Genomic DNA, 18,536 nt, shown 5'->3' on the forward strand with positions numbered 1-18,536 from the left:
TGTTACCTGGCTCTTACAAAGTCCAATTAGCAATTCTTAAGCTTTATTTTTCACACCATGTATTGAATCTCAGCTTTTAGATCACGAGCGAACCCTGAATGTGAAATGTTCTCGTATGAAAACCGGCGACAAAAGACACACTTTCCTTTTGAGAAATGCGTCGCACAAATACAACAATGCATAGATATACAATATGCTAAATAAATACTGCGTGTGTACGGGCGTATAAACATTACTTGCCACACCATGTTTATACCACCCTTGCGCAAACTTTATTCACGCAAAACTTTCATCGAGGCCTGCAAGATTAGGTCCAAAGTGTTTATGCCAAACCGTCTGATAAACCGTGGGATTTAGGACGACGGCAATATCAGTACCGTACGCTGTAATCACTCGCTATCGCTGGGGAACGATTTCGTACCATTGCGAGAGGTGTCCACCCGCTTCCCACAGCAATAACACCGCGGGACTCTGTACAAATAAAACGTATCTGAGGGCGACCGTCCGTATTTGTGTCCTTTCCCGGTTGCGAACGGGGGGTTTATCCAGGCGGATGGAGGCATCGACACGGTGGGCAGGGACTTTTAGGCGCACGCTGGCACACGGCGTAGCCCGGCTCTGCCGCAGGGCTGGGCCAGCGGACACTGCTCAAACCGACCAGTAAATCACAGCGAGCTTATTAAACCGCATTCACTTGAACTTTCATGTTGCGGTATTGCGGTTTTTTTGTTTGTTTTGTTTTTTTTTTTTCCCCAAATGAATTCTGCTCGTGAAGCAGTATTTGTGTTAAAATAGCATTACCATTTATTTTGCTCCCCATTAGAAGATCTACAGCAAAACAAAAGGGGAAACACTGCATAGCCTGCCTCTCCCCATTCTGTTTGCTTCCTTTCCGTAGTCTGCACGCTTTTGCTGGGAAGTTATTTCCCTCGCAATGCCTCTCGCAATAGACTCCAGACCCTGTAGAAATGCATTGCAAGTCTGCAGGCATTTCTGCGATACGCCCAGCTCTGGAGGAGCACCCACCCAGGGAGCAATGCCTCCGGTTACTCATGCTTGAAGTAGGAGATTTCGCAGAGAAATGGAAAGAATTGACCAGTTTTTAGTGCGGTTTTTCCTACTTGCCCTCAGCACAGTTACTTTAATTCCCATCCCCACGCGTACGTGTTGGTGATGCATCTATGGGCCCAGACCCCGAATTCTGGTGCAGCCACCCTCATCTGTCAGATGGGGACCGCAGCATCTCTTCATCCTCCCCGCTCTCCTGCTGGGAATCATGGTGATGGGCAGAAAGTGCAAAACCTTTATTATTCACCCATATTTAGTGGTGTAAGGTGAGAATGTCCATCAAACGTTTTAGTCCGCTTATTTAAGCTACCCCCTGAACTTTGGAGCCTGGAGATTGAAGCTTCTGCCCGCCTGCCCTCTCATTTAAGGGTGACGGACGTGGTGTTTATTTATATTGCATCAGGGTTTGGAGCCTTCAGAGTGAGGAGGAAAGCCCCGTTACGCTCAGCTTTCTATGTACAGGTGGAATAAAAAATCAATCTCTTCCCGGGGGAGAGTCTTACAGACTACTCTCATTTTCAGTATCTTTGGCTGATATAAATTTCACGAAGGATGGTGGGACCAGGTTAGGCACCGCACTGACCTACGGCTCCTCCGTGACATTGCTGCTGGTCTTTGGAGCTAATTCCATAGCGGGTCATGGGATGACACAGAAACGTCTGGGCATTGATTTCCATCAACCGGAATGGCATTTACGTCTCTAGGTTTGGAGATGTGAGTCGTAATAGCGTGTGCCTCTAAGGACTTGATGGGAAGGGGGTTGGGATTGAGCCCCCGGTGATTTCGGGGAGCTTTCTGGCGAGCAGCCATGGTGGCTCTCCCAAAGCCACTAATGTCGCTCGGGGCCCTGAAGAGCCCCATTGTCAGGATCAGGCCTTTAATGATCGCTGCTGTATGTTAACAGGCCATACCACATATAGACCAGCTATTGTCAGCGCTGATCCTTGTCCAACTTGACGGGCTATTCAAAGCGCTTCTCAAGCCTCTCCAAAATCCCAGCTCGTTCTACCCCGATGACAGCCATCCCTCCCATTCGGAGTTTTCTTTGTACGCTTGATAACATGGTGGAAATCCCTTATTATGCTTCTTTTAATAATGCTTTCACATGGCAAGGGGACATGATGTTTTAATTTATGCAGTACACATCATCCTCCAACAATTTGCTAAGAGGAACCCTCCCAACCTAAGCCTTGGGCCGAATAACAGAAATTTATGCAAAACCAGTGGTTTCCAACCTGTGGTCTCCAGACCGCTGGGAATTGGTGGGTTCCTTCGGAGGGGTCACCAGGAGGTAACCAAGAAAGCAGAGCCGCTGCCGGGAGGTTCAAACGCGCCGCATACGGCGCCGCGCTGTCACCAGCGCGGGGCCGAGGCTCCCAAACTTGAAACTGAAAATCACTATCCGAGGGGTTTTTTTCTTTCTTGTTTCTTTTTTTTTCTCTCCCTGCTCAATACGCTGGGGCTGCAGCCCTCTGTGTCTTTAAATACCTGCTCGAGTCCATTAAAAGCAGTAATTTTGGAGGGATAGCCATGCCACTCGTTAAGTTAGGAGAGAAGTTGTGCGAGTTAAAGTCCCACTCTGTTGTAAAAAAATAGTAATTAACCTTCAAATCCACTTGCTTCCCCCCCACCCCCCCAAATTAATTTTGCAGTATTATCACGCATCTTGAGGCTTCCAGTTTTAAGAATATAATGCTTCTGCTGTTAATGAAGCGGGTATCCACGATCAAGGGGAGCTGAGAGCTACAGACAATTGTTTGTTTGCCTTTATTTCTCACGCCCTTTGAAGGTTTTTCTTCTTTTTTTTTTTTTTTATTAAGTGACTTTAGCAGATTGTACCCTCGGAGCTGTGAATAATAGGGTTATTCTACAAAAATGGCCAAGGCTAGTTAAGACACACAAAGCCAGGAAATCCTTTCAGGGATGAAATCAGGACTATTTTAGGGGTGCCGTGTAAGTTGGAGACTTTGCAGCTCGGCGCTCGGCTGCTGCTGCATGGCTGCCAGACACGGCCGGGCTACTGGGAGGAAAGTTGTTCCCCCCCCCCCCGCGCCCCGACGAGGTGGTTGCCCGGTGCCGCGGACCGGGGGGGGACTCCCCCCGCACTCCGGCGGGGCGTGCAAAGCCGAGGGGTGTGTGGGGATGTGTGGGGGTGCAAAGCACGGGGCGGGGGGGGGCAAAGCAGGGCTGGTGTCCGTGCGAGGGGGGTGCTAGTGCCAGGTAAGTTTGCTCCTGCAGCAAAGGAGCTTTCGCTGGGGCGAAGGACGGGGGCTCCCCGCCGGGAAGGGGTGCCCATGCGGGGGGTGCACACGTTACCCGGGCAAGGGAGGGGGGCTGTCCGTGCAAGAGGGGGGTATCCGTGCAACGGGGTGTGTGTGGGGGGGTGTGTGCGTAATCCGTGCCAAGGGAAGGTATTCGTGCAAGAGGGGGGTATCCTTTCAAGGGGGGGCGTATCGGTGCAAGAGGGGGGTATCCATGTAAGAGGAGGAGGTATCCGTGCAAGGGGGCCGTATCCGAGCAAGAGGGGGGCTATCCGTGCACGGGGGAGGTACCCGTGCAAGGCGGGGTTACCCGTCGCCCTCCCGCAGAGGAGCCCTGCGGAGAACCCGGCGGCTGGGAAGGGGCTTGCCGGGGGCTGGGGGGACGGACACGACGACGACACGCAGCGGGGTCCGCCCGTCCGGGGGGTGTAGGGGATGTCCGTGAGCCCCGCCGCGCCCCCCCCCGGTGCGGGGCTCCCGTGCTAATCGCGGGGATTGCGGAAATAAACGGGGGGGGGGGGGAGGAGGAGGAGGAGGAGGAGGGGAAGGGGAGGAGGGCGGCTGCCGAATCGCTCGTAACTTCTGCAAAGTCCCGGGCGCTCGTAGCACGCCCGGCAGCGCGGGCAGCGCGGGCAGGCAGACCCCGCTCCGGAGCCCCCCCCCGCCGCCAGCCACCAACACAACCCCCAAAACCCCAACAAAACCCCCAAAACCCAAGGAGAAAAAAAAAAAAACACCACCAAACACACCCAACCACCTAACGGCAGGCGGCAATTGGCTGCGGCGTTTATTCTCTTCCGGGTTCCCAACGGTTGCAAGTTTATTTTAGCTATTAAAAAAAAAATTGGAGGAAAAAAACCCCCAAAAAACAAACAAAAAAAAGTGTCAACAGCCGGAGCCAATCGCCTCAGCCCCGGGAAGTTTCTCACGTACTCGTTCTACCTGTCCATGGTACGTGGCGCTTCTTAAACTCCTCTTTTTTTGTTGTTTTTAATCTGATTTCCATGCTTTTGCGGCGGGCAGCAGCTATTGTCTGGGCGGGAGCTGCGCGGGGTCTGGGCGCGGAGGAAGCGCGCGTGTCTGCACCGGAGTTGGCTTTTTTTTTTTCCTCCTTTTTATTTTTTTAAATCTTTTTTTTCCCAGGGATTTGAGAAAAACCGCTGAGCTTGACAGATTTCTCCCCCCCCCCCCCCGCCCCCCGCGCGACCGCCCGTACGTGCGCGCCCACCCCGTACGCGCCGTCCCGAGCGCCCGCGGCCGCGCACAAAGAAACGCGGCTGGGCGCGGGCTGTGACGGACCGCGGTGGGGGCCAATCGGTGGGGCGGGGCGGTGTGACGTTACCGAGCGCTGCCCAATCAGCGGAGGGGGTGGGTGTTGCGACGTTTGAACTCCCCCGGGGGGGAGGGGCGCGCCTTCTCCCCCCCCCCCCTTTTTTTTTTTCCTTCTTTTTTGCCTTTTCCGCCGAAGTTGGCGGCACCCCGCGGGGTCGGGGTCGCTGGCGGGGACGGCGGAAACCTCCGGCTTTAGCACCCAAAAATAAATTAAAAAAAAAGAAAAAGGAGGGGGGAGAAAGGGAAAAAAAGCATTACAAATTATTTATTTTTTAAAGCGTGCTTAGCAAAACGCTGAGTTGGGAAAAAATAACTTGCGCGCCCACCCCTTTAGTGCTGAAAAATACCGCGGGGTGTGGGGAAAAGGTATTTTTGTTCTCGTCCCATCCCCCCGCCTCCCTTTTTCCGGGGGGGGGGGATGTCCGCGGCTGCGGAGGGGCTGCGCTTGACCGCGGTCCCTGCCTAGAGGGCGCAACCAGCCGTCCCGCGGCCAGAAGTCTCCCGAAGGGCGCCAAAAGTTACTTAAAGATAATGCTGCAAACCGCAAAAGGTTGGCAACGGCGCAGCGCGGCCGCGCGGGGGGATTTTTCCCCGTGTCTCCCCACGGATGGGATTTTTCCCTGGGTCTGTGGTGTGTGCTCCCCCCTCCCGCATGACTACGCGCAGAGACCGCCTAAACGCCCTCCAGCATCAGTGGGAAGCGCTTGTTCCCGAGGTGGGTGGGGGACACGCACACGCACGACACACGGGACACCCCACGAGTGGGCTGGAGAGTATCCAAACCCCAAACCCAAAGGCTGCCGGTGCCAAAACAATGCGCTCGAGAAGTGGCAGGAGGCGCGGGGGTATTTTTCGGTTTTAAGCGCTTCACTTTTAAGGAGTGATTTTATTAGTAAAGGGGGGAGGGGGGATGCGCCGTGCAGCTGGAATTATTTTAATAATTTTTTTTTTGTAAGTGGAATAAGCACCCCCCGACCGTGAAGCGCTTGATTTCAAATGACAAGTGCCAAAAGGGGACGGGGAAAGTTCTGAACGCAGCGCCGCTCCCACCCGTGTCCGTGTCGCGTCCCCCCCCCCCAAGCGGAGTCGCAGCCGTCTGGGGAAATTACAAAAAAAAAAAAGAAAAGAAAAACCAAAACAACGCTAAAAGAAGAAAACTTCGAGCCCCGCACCGCTCGCCTCTCCGCGGCTGCCCGCGCAGCGGGGCGGCGGGGCGGGGGGAGGCGGCCGCGCCGCAGCCCCCTCCCCGCCCCTCCCCGCCCCCGCGGGCGGCGCGGAGCGCTTGAGCGGGGCGGCGCGGCCGCAGAACGTCGAGGCGCGGAGGGGGCGCGGAACGAGGGTGGCGGCGGCGGCGGCGGCGGCGGCGGCGGGGGGGGGGAGGCGGAGGAGGAGGAGGAGGACGACGACGACGACACCGACACCGACACCGCGACGGCGGAGGAGGCGCGCAGTGCTACGCTATGCCTTTAACGGCGCGCGGGGCAGGCATGCCGAGCGCGTAGTGCGGGAAAGTCGAGGCGGGGTTAAAGTTCAGCCCGTGGAGCGGCTCCGCGCCCGCCGCAGTTTGGCAGAGTTGGAAATGTGAAAGCAAGCGGCAGCGCGGGGCTCCCCCTCCTCTCCTCTCTCTCTCTCTCTCCCTCTCTCTCTCTCTCTCTCCTTTCCCCTCCTCTCTCTCCCCCTCTCCCCCTCTCCCCCGCTCCCGCTCTCCCCGCACACGCACACCTCCGCACCGCAGCCCCCCGCAGCAGTCATGTACTCTCCGCTCTGTCTCACCCAGGTAAGCGGCTGCCGGGGCGCGGGGGGGCCGGCGCTGCGCGGGGCTGCGCGGCTCTGCGCGCCGGGGAAGGGGCAGCAGCGCAGCTCGCCGAAACTAACTTTGTTGCCTTTCGCTTGTATCCCACCCCCCCCGACACCCCCCCCCTTCCCGCACGGCCATTTGTATCGGCACATGGCTAATGGCGCCTACTTATTAATGGTTTAATTAATAGAGGGGGGGCTCTGTGTGTGTGTATGTGCGCGTGTGCCCGCGGGCGCGGTGCTGCGGGACGCCCCGCACGGCCCCGCCGTGCTTGGTCATCCGCGATCGATGCTGTTGCCGCCGCCGCCGCCCGCCCCGCTCCGCGGCCGCGGACAGCGCTGCCAGCCGCTGCGCCTCTCCCAGCACCCCCCTGCCCCGGAGTCCCCATTCGGGGTTACGCGGGTGGGATCGGCCCCGCTGGCTCCCACATACACCCCCCCCTCCACACACACCCCCCCCTCCCCGGGCACGACCCGTCCCCCGCACCTGGGTACGCTCCCGCGGTGCAGCCGCCCCTGCGCGGAGTGCCCTCCGCACCCGCGCAGCCCCACGGAGGCCGCCCCAGCTGGAGAACGGACCGGGAAGGAAAGAGGGACACACACACACGACACGACGGACAGACACCCGCAAACTTGTCTCGCGTGTGTGTGTGTGTCCCCGCCCGCGGATCGGGCCCCCCCGCGGGACTCGGCGCAACTTTTGCGCCCCCCGCTTGCGGCGGGACGAGGCTGCGCGGGGGCGGGGGCTGCGCCCCGCGGTGCCCCCGAGTTGCGCGGCCGCGGAGCGCCGCCAGCCCCCCCCCCCTTCCCCGTGCGCTGCTGCAGGACGCTAAATTACACACCTTCAATTAGCAGGATATAATGGTTTAACGAGGAAATGCTTTGTGGTGGACTCAAACCCCAGATTATTTCCTCCTGCAGGAGATTTTGACTACATTATTCTTATTAATTTAATTTGAATATTTTTTATTTTTTTTCCCCTCCCGGTGAGAAAGCCTCTCCAGGCTCTTTCCGTCGAGAAAAAAAAAAAAAAAAAGGCGAGGAAATGCCGGGAGAAGGGGAGGCAGCTTCCCAGGCAGCCTCAGGAGCTGCCAAAGTTTCGTCCCCCTCCCCTGGCTGCGGTCGTCGCCCCCCCGCTTTTCCCCAGCCTCCCCCAAATTTCTGGGTGCCTGGCGAGGAGCGGCCGGGCCGGCACGCAACGCCACCGGGCTCAAAACCCCGACGCTTCGTCCAAGGCCGGAGGGAAAAGGGGAGCGGAAGGAGTTTGCGGAGGACGCGGGATGCAACTCCGGGCTCTGCCTGGCCAAACTTTGAGCCTCGGATTCCACTCGGAAAAATACCTGCTTTTTGTCGGCCCCGCTTCTGCGGGAGGGACCCCCGGCCGCTCCCCGCGGGGCCGGCGGCGGAGCGCGTCGCCTCGCGTCCGCACGTGCAGCTCCGTGGGCTTGGTAGGCCCGCTTGCACGTTAAGGAGAGAAAAAGCAATCCGTGGGCAGGTTGCTCCCCGTCCCGGTGTCCCCCCCACCTTTATTTTTTTTTTCCCCTAATAAATTAAAAGAAAAAAAAAGAAAAAAGTCAGGCGCTGTGCTTTTACTCGGTTGGGAAAATCTCGCATTCTTGTTGCACGTTTGGAAAAGTAATAGGAGGGTCAGAGGCCTCCTGACAAACTCTTCCCTCCCAGGGATCAATGAGGTGATTCTGTCATTTTTGGTAAAAAAAGGGGGCGAGCCCGTAGCAATTCCAAGCAATTTCCTATTTCTCATTTCAGGAGCTTTTATTGATACGAGTTTGGGGACAGAGGTTTTTTTTCTTCTTCTTTTTGTCTTAAGTTTTGGTTCAGCTTTAAAGGGAAGCTTTCAAAAGCGGGGTTAGAAAAGGAAAACAAACAGAAATCCTAGTTATGAGCGTATTTATCCCGGTGCTGGAACTGAAATGGCAGGAGCATTTTATGTCATCTGTCAGGAAAAATCTAAACGTCGTTCCATTTACATATCTGCTGAAGATCTAGGAAATAGTTGGGGAACATATGCACATCTCCTAATAGATTTACAAGCAAACGGATTGTAAAAATATTAACAAGGGTCCCTGTAGCTGGCTTAATTTCAAAAAGATCAGCAGAAATATCTTGTTGCAAAAGACTCCTTTGCAGTGTTACATTATTGCGGGCGCCTTTGGGCTGGGGTTTTGGGGCTCTTTTGTTGTAGTTTTGGGTTTTTTTTGTGGTTTTGTGTTTGGGTGGTTTTTTTTTTTTTTTTTTTACACCTTTCTGAGAGGCAGAGGGGAATTTCGGTATAAGCAATATAGAATCGTGCGGCCCAAATTTTAGGTGCTGCTTAGAAACAGGCTGCTCTCGGAAGAGCTGTATCAAACTTTGGAGAGTAGTGCAATGAAAAAACAAAAAAAAAACCACTTAGTTTTTATTCTCGCTTTCCCAGGTTGCTGGTGCCTTTTATTTTTAGGTGACCCATCAAATGCCGAGGGGGGAAAGCAAACGTCTTTAGCAAATACTCTGAAAGTTTCCCTTAGAGCTAACTTGGGGAAAGGCAAAGATCATCTCCTTTTCCACCAGTTACTTAAAATCTCGATATTTTGCAGCAAGTCTGCACATCTGCTAGCACGCTTGCACTGACACGTTTCCAAAACTTTTTTTTTTGGGGGGGGGGGGGCTATAATAACACTGAAATAAATAATTGTATTGTGCAGAAGCTGCTCCCCCCCCGGCCCCGCTTCCAGCCCGATTTGGTCCCGAGTGCTTTTATTTCCACTTCGTCTTCGCTAATACCTCGCCGCCGAGATTGAAGCGGTGCGATTTTTACGGAGCGGCGTGTTTACCAAGACAGTTTGAAAGTTGGTCTGAGTCACTAACCTTTTCTCCTCGTACACCATTTTGTAAAGACACATTGGAGCCTACGAGGGACGTGCGCACCTCGCGCGCCGAGCAGCGGCGCTTTTCATTTACTTCAGCCTCGGACCCTGACTTTACACCAAAAAGCACCTTTTTTTTTTTTTTTTGGTGGTTTTTTGTTTTGTCCTCCCCCCCCCCTGCTTCCTCTGTCAAGTGTTTTAAAGTGGGGTTTGTTGTTTTTTTGGCAGTGCTTTTTATTTCTTTTTTTGGGTGTTGTTTTTACCTCCCCTTTCAGGTTCACATCGTAGGAATCGGCTTTAGCGCAGGTTAAAGCGCCTCGCTCTTGGATAGCATCCAGCGTCGAGCCAAAAAAGTCCCGAGCACATGAGATCAGGCAGGACAAAGCGCTGCCGAAAGCAGAAAAGTTAAAATATTTCAGGATGTACCAAGACGCGTGTAGCACCCAGGAACGCTGGAAGCGCTCCCCTGGCTCGCGGTGGGTCTGTCGAGCCTCTCCGCGTGCACCTTCGCAGAGAAACTTCCACTTGACAAAAGGCCTTTTTTCCTCCGCTCTCCCCGAGTGGGAAAGGACAGGAGGGATCGGAAGGGAGGGTTTATTATTTGTAATAGCTTGTAGGGACCTGTAGGTTTTCTGGTTTTCTTTTTTTTTTTTTTTTTTTTTTTTTTCCCCCCGGTCCCCCCCCTCCGTGAGAGCTGTTTCTGGTGGGTGCAGCAGCTCCATGTGCTGGGATTGTGCCTCCTCTCACTTTTTGAATCTGCCGACTGGAAACTCGCAGCAATCTTTTTTTTTTTTTTTTTTTTTTAAACTTTATTGAAATTTGAAACTTCTGATCTTTTCCAGTGGGGGGGGAGGGAGGGAAAAAAAAAAAAAAAAAGAGGAATGTGCCAATCATTGGAGTGATTTATTTTATTTTACCTGCTCTATATTTTAATAATCATGCGTATTACTTGTGATCGCTGCCGCTCTGCTGTGCTACAGCGGAATATCTTGTGCTGGTTTTGGTAGTTTTTAACAATCTGTGTTTAAAATAAAAACAAATGCTGTGGTATCACCTATAGATTTTAAGTATTTACAATTCAGGGGCCGCTCAGAATAAGTGCAATGAAAGCTTTTGGGAAGTCAGCAGAACGTCTTGAATTACGACAGGATTTTGCTGATAGATATTTCTGCTATTGATTTCTCATTTTTTTGTAATTTTTGAAAAGAAAATGCAAGTTAAGGTGTTGAAAGGAAGCAAGATGTCTGTTTTAATAACAATATTTGCACTACCTGAAATGATTTGGGTAGGAAATGTACTCCAGGGGATAATTACCAAAAAAAAAAAAAAAAAAAAAAAGTTAGTTAATCTGAAAAATCCCCGGTGTTGTCTGGGAAGGGTAGGCAGCGGGTGGCTTTTACCATGCTGGGGGAAACGTTGCACAGATTACTTTATTTTTCCCTCCTGGAGGACCCAATCCTGAGCAAAGGAGGCACTCGGCCCCTGGAAGCGGGGACGTGCCCAGCACGCGGTGCTGGATCGGGCCCCCGCGGGCTATATGGGGTTTATGTGCAGCCTGGAGTTCGGTCACTCCTTTATGCAGAGAAAAGCAAGAAGCGTGGCCCCAGTATATTATAATACATTTTGATCTCTCTGGCTGATTTATGCAGTACTTTTTGAGGTTGGGGGGGGGAACCCACAACAAAATTGGGATCTTTCTTGCATTTTTTTTTTTTAATTGTCAGCATAGTTTTAACCGTGCTTGTTTTTGTGCCAAGGAAGAGGGGTGATCTTTAACTCCTCGTTACACAAAGCGAGCGGTGGCTCTGGATGGCCAAACTAACTTTCCAAGTAGGGCATATTCTTTTTAAATGTACGAAAGTACGACACAACGTGTAAAGAACAAAATAAACCGTTGCGTATTTGCACAAGTCGTGCTAAGGTTTTCTGTTACCGCGCTTTTCAATTTTTCCTGTTTATTTTGTAGAAAGGCTCAGAGTTTGATGTGTCCTAAAGTGCCCGCGTATCAGATTTTTATTTTTTTCTTTTTGACTAAATATAAACAAAACTTAAAAAAAAAATTCTGAGACTTCCCTTTCCTCGGATTTTAGCGTTAGCTCGTGCTGCGCGCGGGGGGTAAAGCGGCCGCGTTACTTTCTGCTCCCTTCCCCGGTTAGGAAACGGAGAAAAAACCACCCTTCATTGTATTTGTATATGCAGCTATATTGGCATTTTTGCTATAGTGCCTGCTGCTATTTCCAAATATATCTTGGGGAAAGTTTTACTATACTTTAGGCTTCCCCATACAAACATTGATTGGCATCCAAATGTTTAGGATTTGCCAAATTGGCGGGCATACGCTGGCTACGCCGCAAGCAGCGGGGTCAGGGAGAGAGCAAAGGGAGATACGCGCTCCGCAAGTGGACTTGCAGCCGGGTCTTTAGCTTTTAACTCCTTCTACCTTTTTTTCTAATAAAAAAAAAAAAAAAAAAAGTTCTGGGGGTTGGGGAAAGGGCCCCGTCGTGGCACCATCTCTGCCCGGGGGCTTGTTTGAAGTCGGGCCCCGCTTTCGGGGGGTGGGAGCGGAGGTTTTGGGTCGGCGCGAGGTGATGCGACGGGGTCCGTCGGCGAAGGGTACGAGCTCCGCGGTCCGTAAAACGTAGAAGCCCCCTCCTAATCCTCAGCCTTAGCGTCTCGCCAAAGCCCCGCTTCTGCAGGCTTTTTGTTGACGGTTTCGGTGACATCGACCCTCTCTGTAACTTTTTCAGGATGAATTTCATCCCTTCATCGAAGCACTTCTGCCTCACGTCCGAGCGTTTGCGTACACGTGGTTCAACCTGCAAGCCCGAAAAAGAAAATACTTCAAAAAACATGAAAAACGCATGTCAAAAGAGGAAGAGAGAGCCGTGAAGGACGAACTGCTAAGTGAAAAACCCGAGGTAAAGCAAAAATGGGCATCCAGACTTCTGGCAAAGCTCCGGAAAGATATCAGGCCTGAATTTCGGGAGGATTTTGTTCTCACAGTCACAGGAAAAAAGCCTCCGTGTTGCGTTCTTTCCAATCCAGACCAGAAGGGCAAGATGAGAAGAATTGACTGCCTTCGCCAGGCAGATAAGGTCTGGAGGTTGGACCTTGTTATGGTGATTTTATTTAAAGGTATTCCGCTCGAAAGTACTGATGGCGAGCGCCTTGTAAAGTCCCCACAGTGCTCTAACCCCGGGCTGTGCGTACAGCCCCACCATATAGGAGTTTCTGTTAAGGAACTCGATTTATATTTGGCATACTTTGTGCACGCAGCAGGTAAGTGCCTTTCTATACCACCTTCTACAACTTTTCGGTTTATCTCCGTGCCGGGTGCCGGCGGCGGCTGCATGAGCCGGGGAGGGAGCGGGGGACGCCGGTTATCGCCCTCCCAGGGCGGCGAGGGGAGTGCCAAAACTCCCCCCCCTTTTTCTTTTTGTTCTTTTTTTTTTTCTTTTTTTCTTTTTTTGTGTTTTTTTTTGTTTGTTTGGTTGGTTTTTTTCCATGGGCTTTTAAGGTGTAGCCACGTAAAAGCGGCTCTCGTTTTCCCGGGCGTAACGGCGTTTCGGGCATCCTTTACAGGTGTTAACCTAAGTGTTGTCCTAGGGAGGGATCGCAGCCGCACGCGGCTTCCTTTATCCTGATTTTGGGGGAAAACAGATAGATTTTAATTTAAAAAACCCCAAACAGCCACGAACAACGTTTGTGTACATTAGGCACGGAGTAGTCTGAGAGGGCGAGAGGTGCCCGAGGCCCCGTGGGTCAGGAGCACCGGGTACCCTCACCCCACGGGGACTGGGAGCCTAAATCCCACGGGATGGGGCTGGGAGGGGAAGGAGAAGACGGCCCCTCGGTAGCAAACCTGGTCGTCGGGTGAGGGCGGCCATGAAAGGAACCCCCGGGTGATCCTACGGGGAAAGGCAGGCCTTTAAACCCCCCTGAAACGTCACAATTTATACCCTGCGAAGCCGAGCAGGTCTCGAAACAAATTCCTGGTTTGATCCTATTGTGCTTATGGGGGGGGCTGAGCTGTTTTTGCGTGTGATGAAAGTCTCGGGATCTCTGACTCCGGCGCAAAGCACGGCACGCAGCGACTCGCCGGGCGCAGAGGACGGGTAGTACGTTGACGGGATAGAATAATACGCTATTGTAGTTCTCCTGAGGGTGATATCGCAGAAAAACGTGCGCCTGTGAAGCGTAGGCCCCGGTCTTCACGTATGGTATGCATAGGTCCCGCTGGGTTTCAGCCTGACTTGCAAGTTGAGGGGCTGGACAGGCTGGAAAAAAAGAGGAGCGGGGGGGAGAGGAGTCGCATTAGTAGAAACCCCTTCTATATAAATACTTCTGGGTAAGAAAGCTGAGCAAATTGCAGCACTGGCAGCCTGCACTTCCAGTGCCGCCTTCTTTCCGAGGGTCCTACAGAAAGTTTTGGCTACCCCAAAGTTTTTCTGTGCTGGTATTTCCTCCAGATAAGCTTGCGAAATTCGCTTTGCGCTTCAGCGCGATGCTGTAAAATCCTATTGCGCGTTTATGGCGCAGGGGAGGTAGGCAAATATTGTGGAAAATTATTTATTTACCCTGCGATTTATTATGGGGCACGGTGAAGGGAAGATCACCGATTAATGGCTAACCGAAGGGAGACTGGGCTGGGGCGTTGCGCGTCCCCTCCCGTCCGTCACCGGCCCCGAGGAGACCGGGCGCTCGCTTCCCTTTTGTCTGCCCCCGTCGCCTCCTCCGCACGCCGGAGCGGGGTGATGCGCTTAACTTAGCGGCAGAAAACTGCTACGTGCCGCTGTACGGCACGCGGGGTTTTATTATCGAGCTTTCTATATCGCGTGGGGCCGGTAAATACTGGTCCGTATTGTGCTTCCGAGGTGAAAAGCAGCCTTCTGCGGAGCGCGAAAGTTGTCTGTGGAGACCATCGGGCTTGGTTCAGCCTGCGTGTAGGGTCACGGAAAGGTAGGACGGGGATGAAAGGACCAAACCCAGGGGTGTGAGTGCTCCGGGGGGCTTGAAGGGGTCCTCTCCCTGCTGTAAGAGTTGGGCAATAGACATTACAAAAGTTCAGGACCGTGGCTGGGGATATACCGTCTTATCAGCACGCTGTCGGCAAACGGTAGCCTTGATAGCGAACTCTTATTTATTTCTGCCTTCGCCGTCAACGGGCAGCAATTGCACTAATCGTCCTTCGGACTAGATGTTTGCCGCGGAAACTTAGCGCGGGGCTTGGGCGCCTTTTTCTGGGATCGATTTGCGGTTTCGTGTAAGCAGTAACGCGCTCGTCCAGACCGCGCCGCTTCGCGTTTGCGGCCGTTGTTTGCTGATTGCACGCATCGCATTGTGCTCTTAATGCAGTAGAGCGTGTGCTGGCGTATTCCCTGCTAACCCTCACCGGGGAGGGGGACGAGATGATTTTTAGGAGGTAGCACAGCGTGGTTGCCCTCTATGTGGCTTCACAGAGGTGTACCGAAAGCCTCGCCTATAGGCTACCTTTTTTTTTCCCCCCTTTTTCCCCTTTTTTTCCCCGCTCCGATGTATCCCAGCAGTCTTTGTTACACCTGAACATTGGCCAAGTTGACAGCCATTGGTTCCCGCAGACCCGCAGTAATGGCAGCTTGTGCCGGGTGCGCAACAGGAAAATTACAAAAGAAAAAAAATATTAAAGGTCCTTTGTCTCAAACTCCATCAGACCTCGCTCCCCAAACGTATGGACCGCTTATTTATAAGGAGGAAGCCACCAGCGCAGATATTAGGTAGGCTGGTCAACTTACGTATAGCGGATTTGACAAGCATCTGCTATAGTACAGAAGATTTGTAAACACTAAACAATGTTTTTACCTCCTTAAAAGTTTTGAGAAGTTGCCAGTATTGGCAGGAGGCACAGACTCCGAAACGTGCTTGAAGATACGTGCCAAAACCATTGTGACCTTTTCACCCATAGTGCTCGCTTCTCTTTTTCTTGGTCTTTTTTTCCTACTCTTCATCTTCTTTTCTTTGGGGGGGAGTATTCTCTTCCAAGATGCCCTTATTCGAGGTGACTTCAGCAGCGAGATGTCCCTTTCCTTCGAAACATGTACGATAATTATTGCTTTGAATCCACGCTTTTTCTTCAGTAGGCACTATCATCTGTAAGGGAACACATGTGCACAGATTTAAATAGTGCTTCTTACAAAGCTACTGAAATCAATTATTCTCTTTAAGAACTGGCTAGAAAGAGGAAACAAAAACATGCAAATAGGCAAACTACATGTCATTTTCGTTAAAAAGAAAACAAAAAAGGAAAAAAAAAAAGGAAAGGAAGATCCGTGTTTTGTGAATTAGAGGTTGACCAAAAAATGTATTGAAATCTAGAGTATTGCTCTCAGTTTGCAGTTTCTAATCTGCTTAACTAAAAGCAGGCGGCTTTTTCATACCCTGAACTTGGGTTTGCTTTTTAGTTTTCACTTATTCTGTGCTTGTATCAAATGACAAGTTGGAAACCATTGTGGCAAACCGTTTTCTTTGTGGGAGTCGAACAGTAAAGCTAATTTATGACCGGTCCTTTACCAGATGATCTGTATCAGAATCTACAATATACTAGGCACGTGGCAAGGTCACAATTTAAGTTGTTAAGGTCACAACCTTAGCCACCAGGCATTTGACCTTTTAGATAAAGTTAACCTTTGTTCATTAGTAGGCACTCAACCGAGAACTTTCTGGAGTTTTTTACTGCTTTGGAGTTCCTTCTGCTAATGTGATCAGATTGGAGAACAGATTCGCAGTAGAAGTAGTTAAATTTTGTGAGAGGTCACAGTTTTTAGAGACTTCTCCAGTGGACGAAGCTGGATGGCAGGCCAGGAGGTGATGCTGCAATGCCCGATTTATTTTTTTGGACGGCCATCGTTGTGTGCTTCGGGCAAGAATTAAGCTAGCGAGGTATTTGTGGCAGAGAAAATCTTTTAATCTTTCAGAAGGACATCTAAAAATCCCAAATTTAAGAAAAATCTGGGGATGTGGTTTTATTTACATGGGCTCATTTTTCTGTTGGTGTTTCGAATAGAAGCCAGCGAAGGTGCAAGAAGTCAGTCGTCTTTCCACGACTCTGAAAATTTACTTAGTGTCTAAGTATGCTCTATGGCTAATTGCCTGGGCAATAGTGTATAGCACACGACCTTGAACTTTAAGCAGACCAATTTTATGTTCCTGTCGGCGGATTTGGGATATTTCTACTCGAACCACCACAGAGAGGCATCCATGGGAATAACCCAAAGGTTGGCCAATGCGGGAGATGACTGCAGGTAGCCAGAAAGCCCGTGGAGGTATCAGGGAGTCCGAAAGGTATATAAGGCTTTGCGCCGTAATCTTTTAGTACAATTGGTATTGATTGTTGCTGCATTAATCCTGTTAATGGCCGCGGCCGCTTCGGCGTGTTGCAGGGATGTGAGAGGTGTCCTGACGACGCTGTACATCACCAAAAGAGCTGTCGCAGCGTCTTCAACTCCCGGTAGCTGCTTTGCAGAAGTGGAGCGTTCGGCGGTGGAAGCTATTGCTGGCTCGTATAGAAACACACGCGATATCGTTTGCTTAATTATGCCGTAGCGGAGGCTCGTTTTTAATTACTTAGCTGACTTTCTCGCTTTGCTGTGATACCGCATTTATTATTTAATTTAAAATCAAAAGGGCTGCGCTACTGTTAGGTTTTGATGCGTTTTACTTTTGTTTTGGCTACATTATCGTCATTCCATCGTACAGTAATCCAGATAGCCGTGATATGCAGATTGGCCAGATGGTCATGTTAACAGATTGAGAACCCACTTCCCACTGCTAAAGAGCAGGTGTAAGATCAGTGGGCTTTTTTTTTTTTTTTTCCTCCCCCTCCCTCCTTTCCTCCCAAGTTTCGACCAAAACGGTCTTTAGACAGCTCATAATGGTAGTTAAAAAGGGGCACGTTTCAAATGGTGTTTGTTCTGTGGAGATAATACGTGATATATATGTCGGTTTTACACGTATCTGAAGACTTTTAAGACATCCGTGACATTCCCTCTGTACATAAGGCTTTTGAAAACCTACTTCCAGCCCGTGGCCGTTCCAACATACGTCCAAAATGGTCCATAAAGTTTTGTTTGTGATTTCTACAGGCGGGTTACACTTACCAAAAAGTATCATCCAGCTTCGCAGCAGGTATTTCCCACGCTCTCCCTGTGCACGCCCGGGGGAACCTGACAGTTCAGCTGAGAATTTAACGTTTGGGGGTTCATTGGGGCTTTTTTTCCTCCACTAATTTTTGCCACGGTGAGAAATCTGTAGTTTTAAAGAAAAAAGTGAAATGAAGAGGTCTGGCGGTATTTCTGCCCTCAAGGAATACCAGGAGAAGGCAGATTTTGCATTGCTTTAGCCTTATAAAAGGTGCCCGTAAAAAGTCAGTGGTGGGAGCCTGGGTCTGTATCTCTGTCGGGAGAGGCGGGGAGATGGCAGCCACAGCTCCTCGACGCCCCAGATTTCGCGCACCCGCCACGGCCCGCGCGCCCCGCGTGGCGCAGGAAGGGCTCTCCGTCTCCCGATGCTCTCCGCTTCGGGGAGCGGGGCTGGCCGCCTTCTGCAACCGCGGGCAGGGCGGTAGCTGACAGAAGCAGGATTTAGGTGGGACAACTGTTCCCCCCGTGCTGTTGTAACTGAGCCGGTGCGTATCCGTGATAATTCAGATACTAACTGGTGCGGCACTTGGGACGGTCTGCTCTATCACGAACCCCTGGCAGGAGTTCAGTCGTGTGGTTTAGCTTTCCCTTTTCTCCAACAACAACAACAGCCACAACAAATAAACACGGGATGAAGACGTGTTTCGTGTGCCCAGGATGTTTTCCAGGTGATGGGTTCGGCCGGTATAAGGGCGCGTTATTTCCATACCTCCCTGCCCCGGCGGGCTTCGAGGTGCAGAAGCAGGAGAAGCCGTTGCATGGTAAGAAAGTTGCCCGACGCTGCTGGCTTGTCTACAAGCGACTGCACTTTTATATTTCCCTTCTTTTCCACCCAATGATGAATAGCATTAATTTAGATCTATTTAAGGCGAGTGTGGGAGAAACCACAATCTTTGTTGTGGTCACTGCTGTACACAGCAGGGCTGAATGTTTCTCTTGGTTGAGGCCTCAAAGCTGAATCTGGAGAACCCAAAACATCGTGTCAGCTTTTCAAACCCTTCAAAGAGACAGTAGAATCCTAATTGTTCATAAACCCCATT

General features: G+C 51.5%; 1 protein-coding gene across 1 annotated transcript in view; it reads left to right on the plus strand.

Annotated features, from left to right (window-relative positions):
* Positions 1-6,411: 6,411 nt before the first annotated feature.
* Positions 6,412-18,536, plus strand: part of NFIA (nuclear factor I A) — a gene marked incomplete at both ends in the record, with an annotated part of 222,764 nt that continues 210,639 nt past the window's right edge. The window contains 2 exon segments of the mRNA XM_082003188.1: positions 6,412-6,438; positions 12,070-12,601. Of these exon segments, the coding sequence (XP_081859314.1) occupies positions 6,412-6,438; positions 12,070-12,601 (559 nt within the window).

This window comes from Phaethon aethereus, assembly GCF_964289735.1.
Source record: "Phaethon aethereus genome assembly, chromosome: 8".
In the NCBI taxonomy this organism is placed as follows: Eukaryota; Metazoa; Chordata; class Aves; order Phaethontiformes; family Phaethontidae; genus Phaethon; species Phaethon aethereus.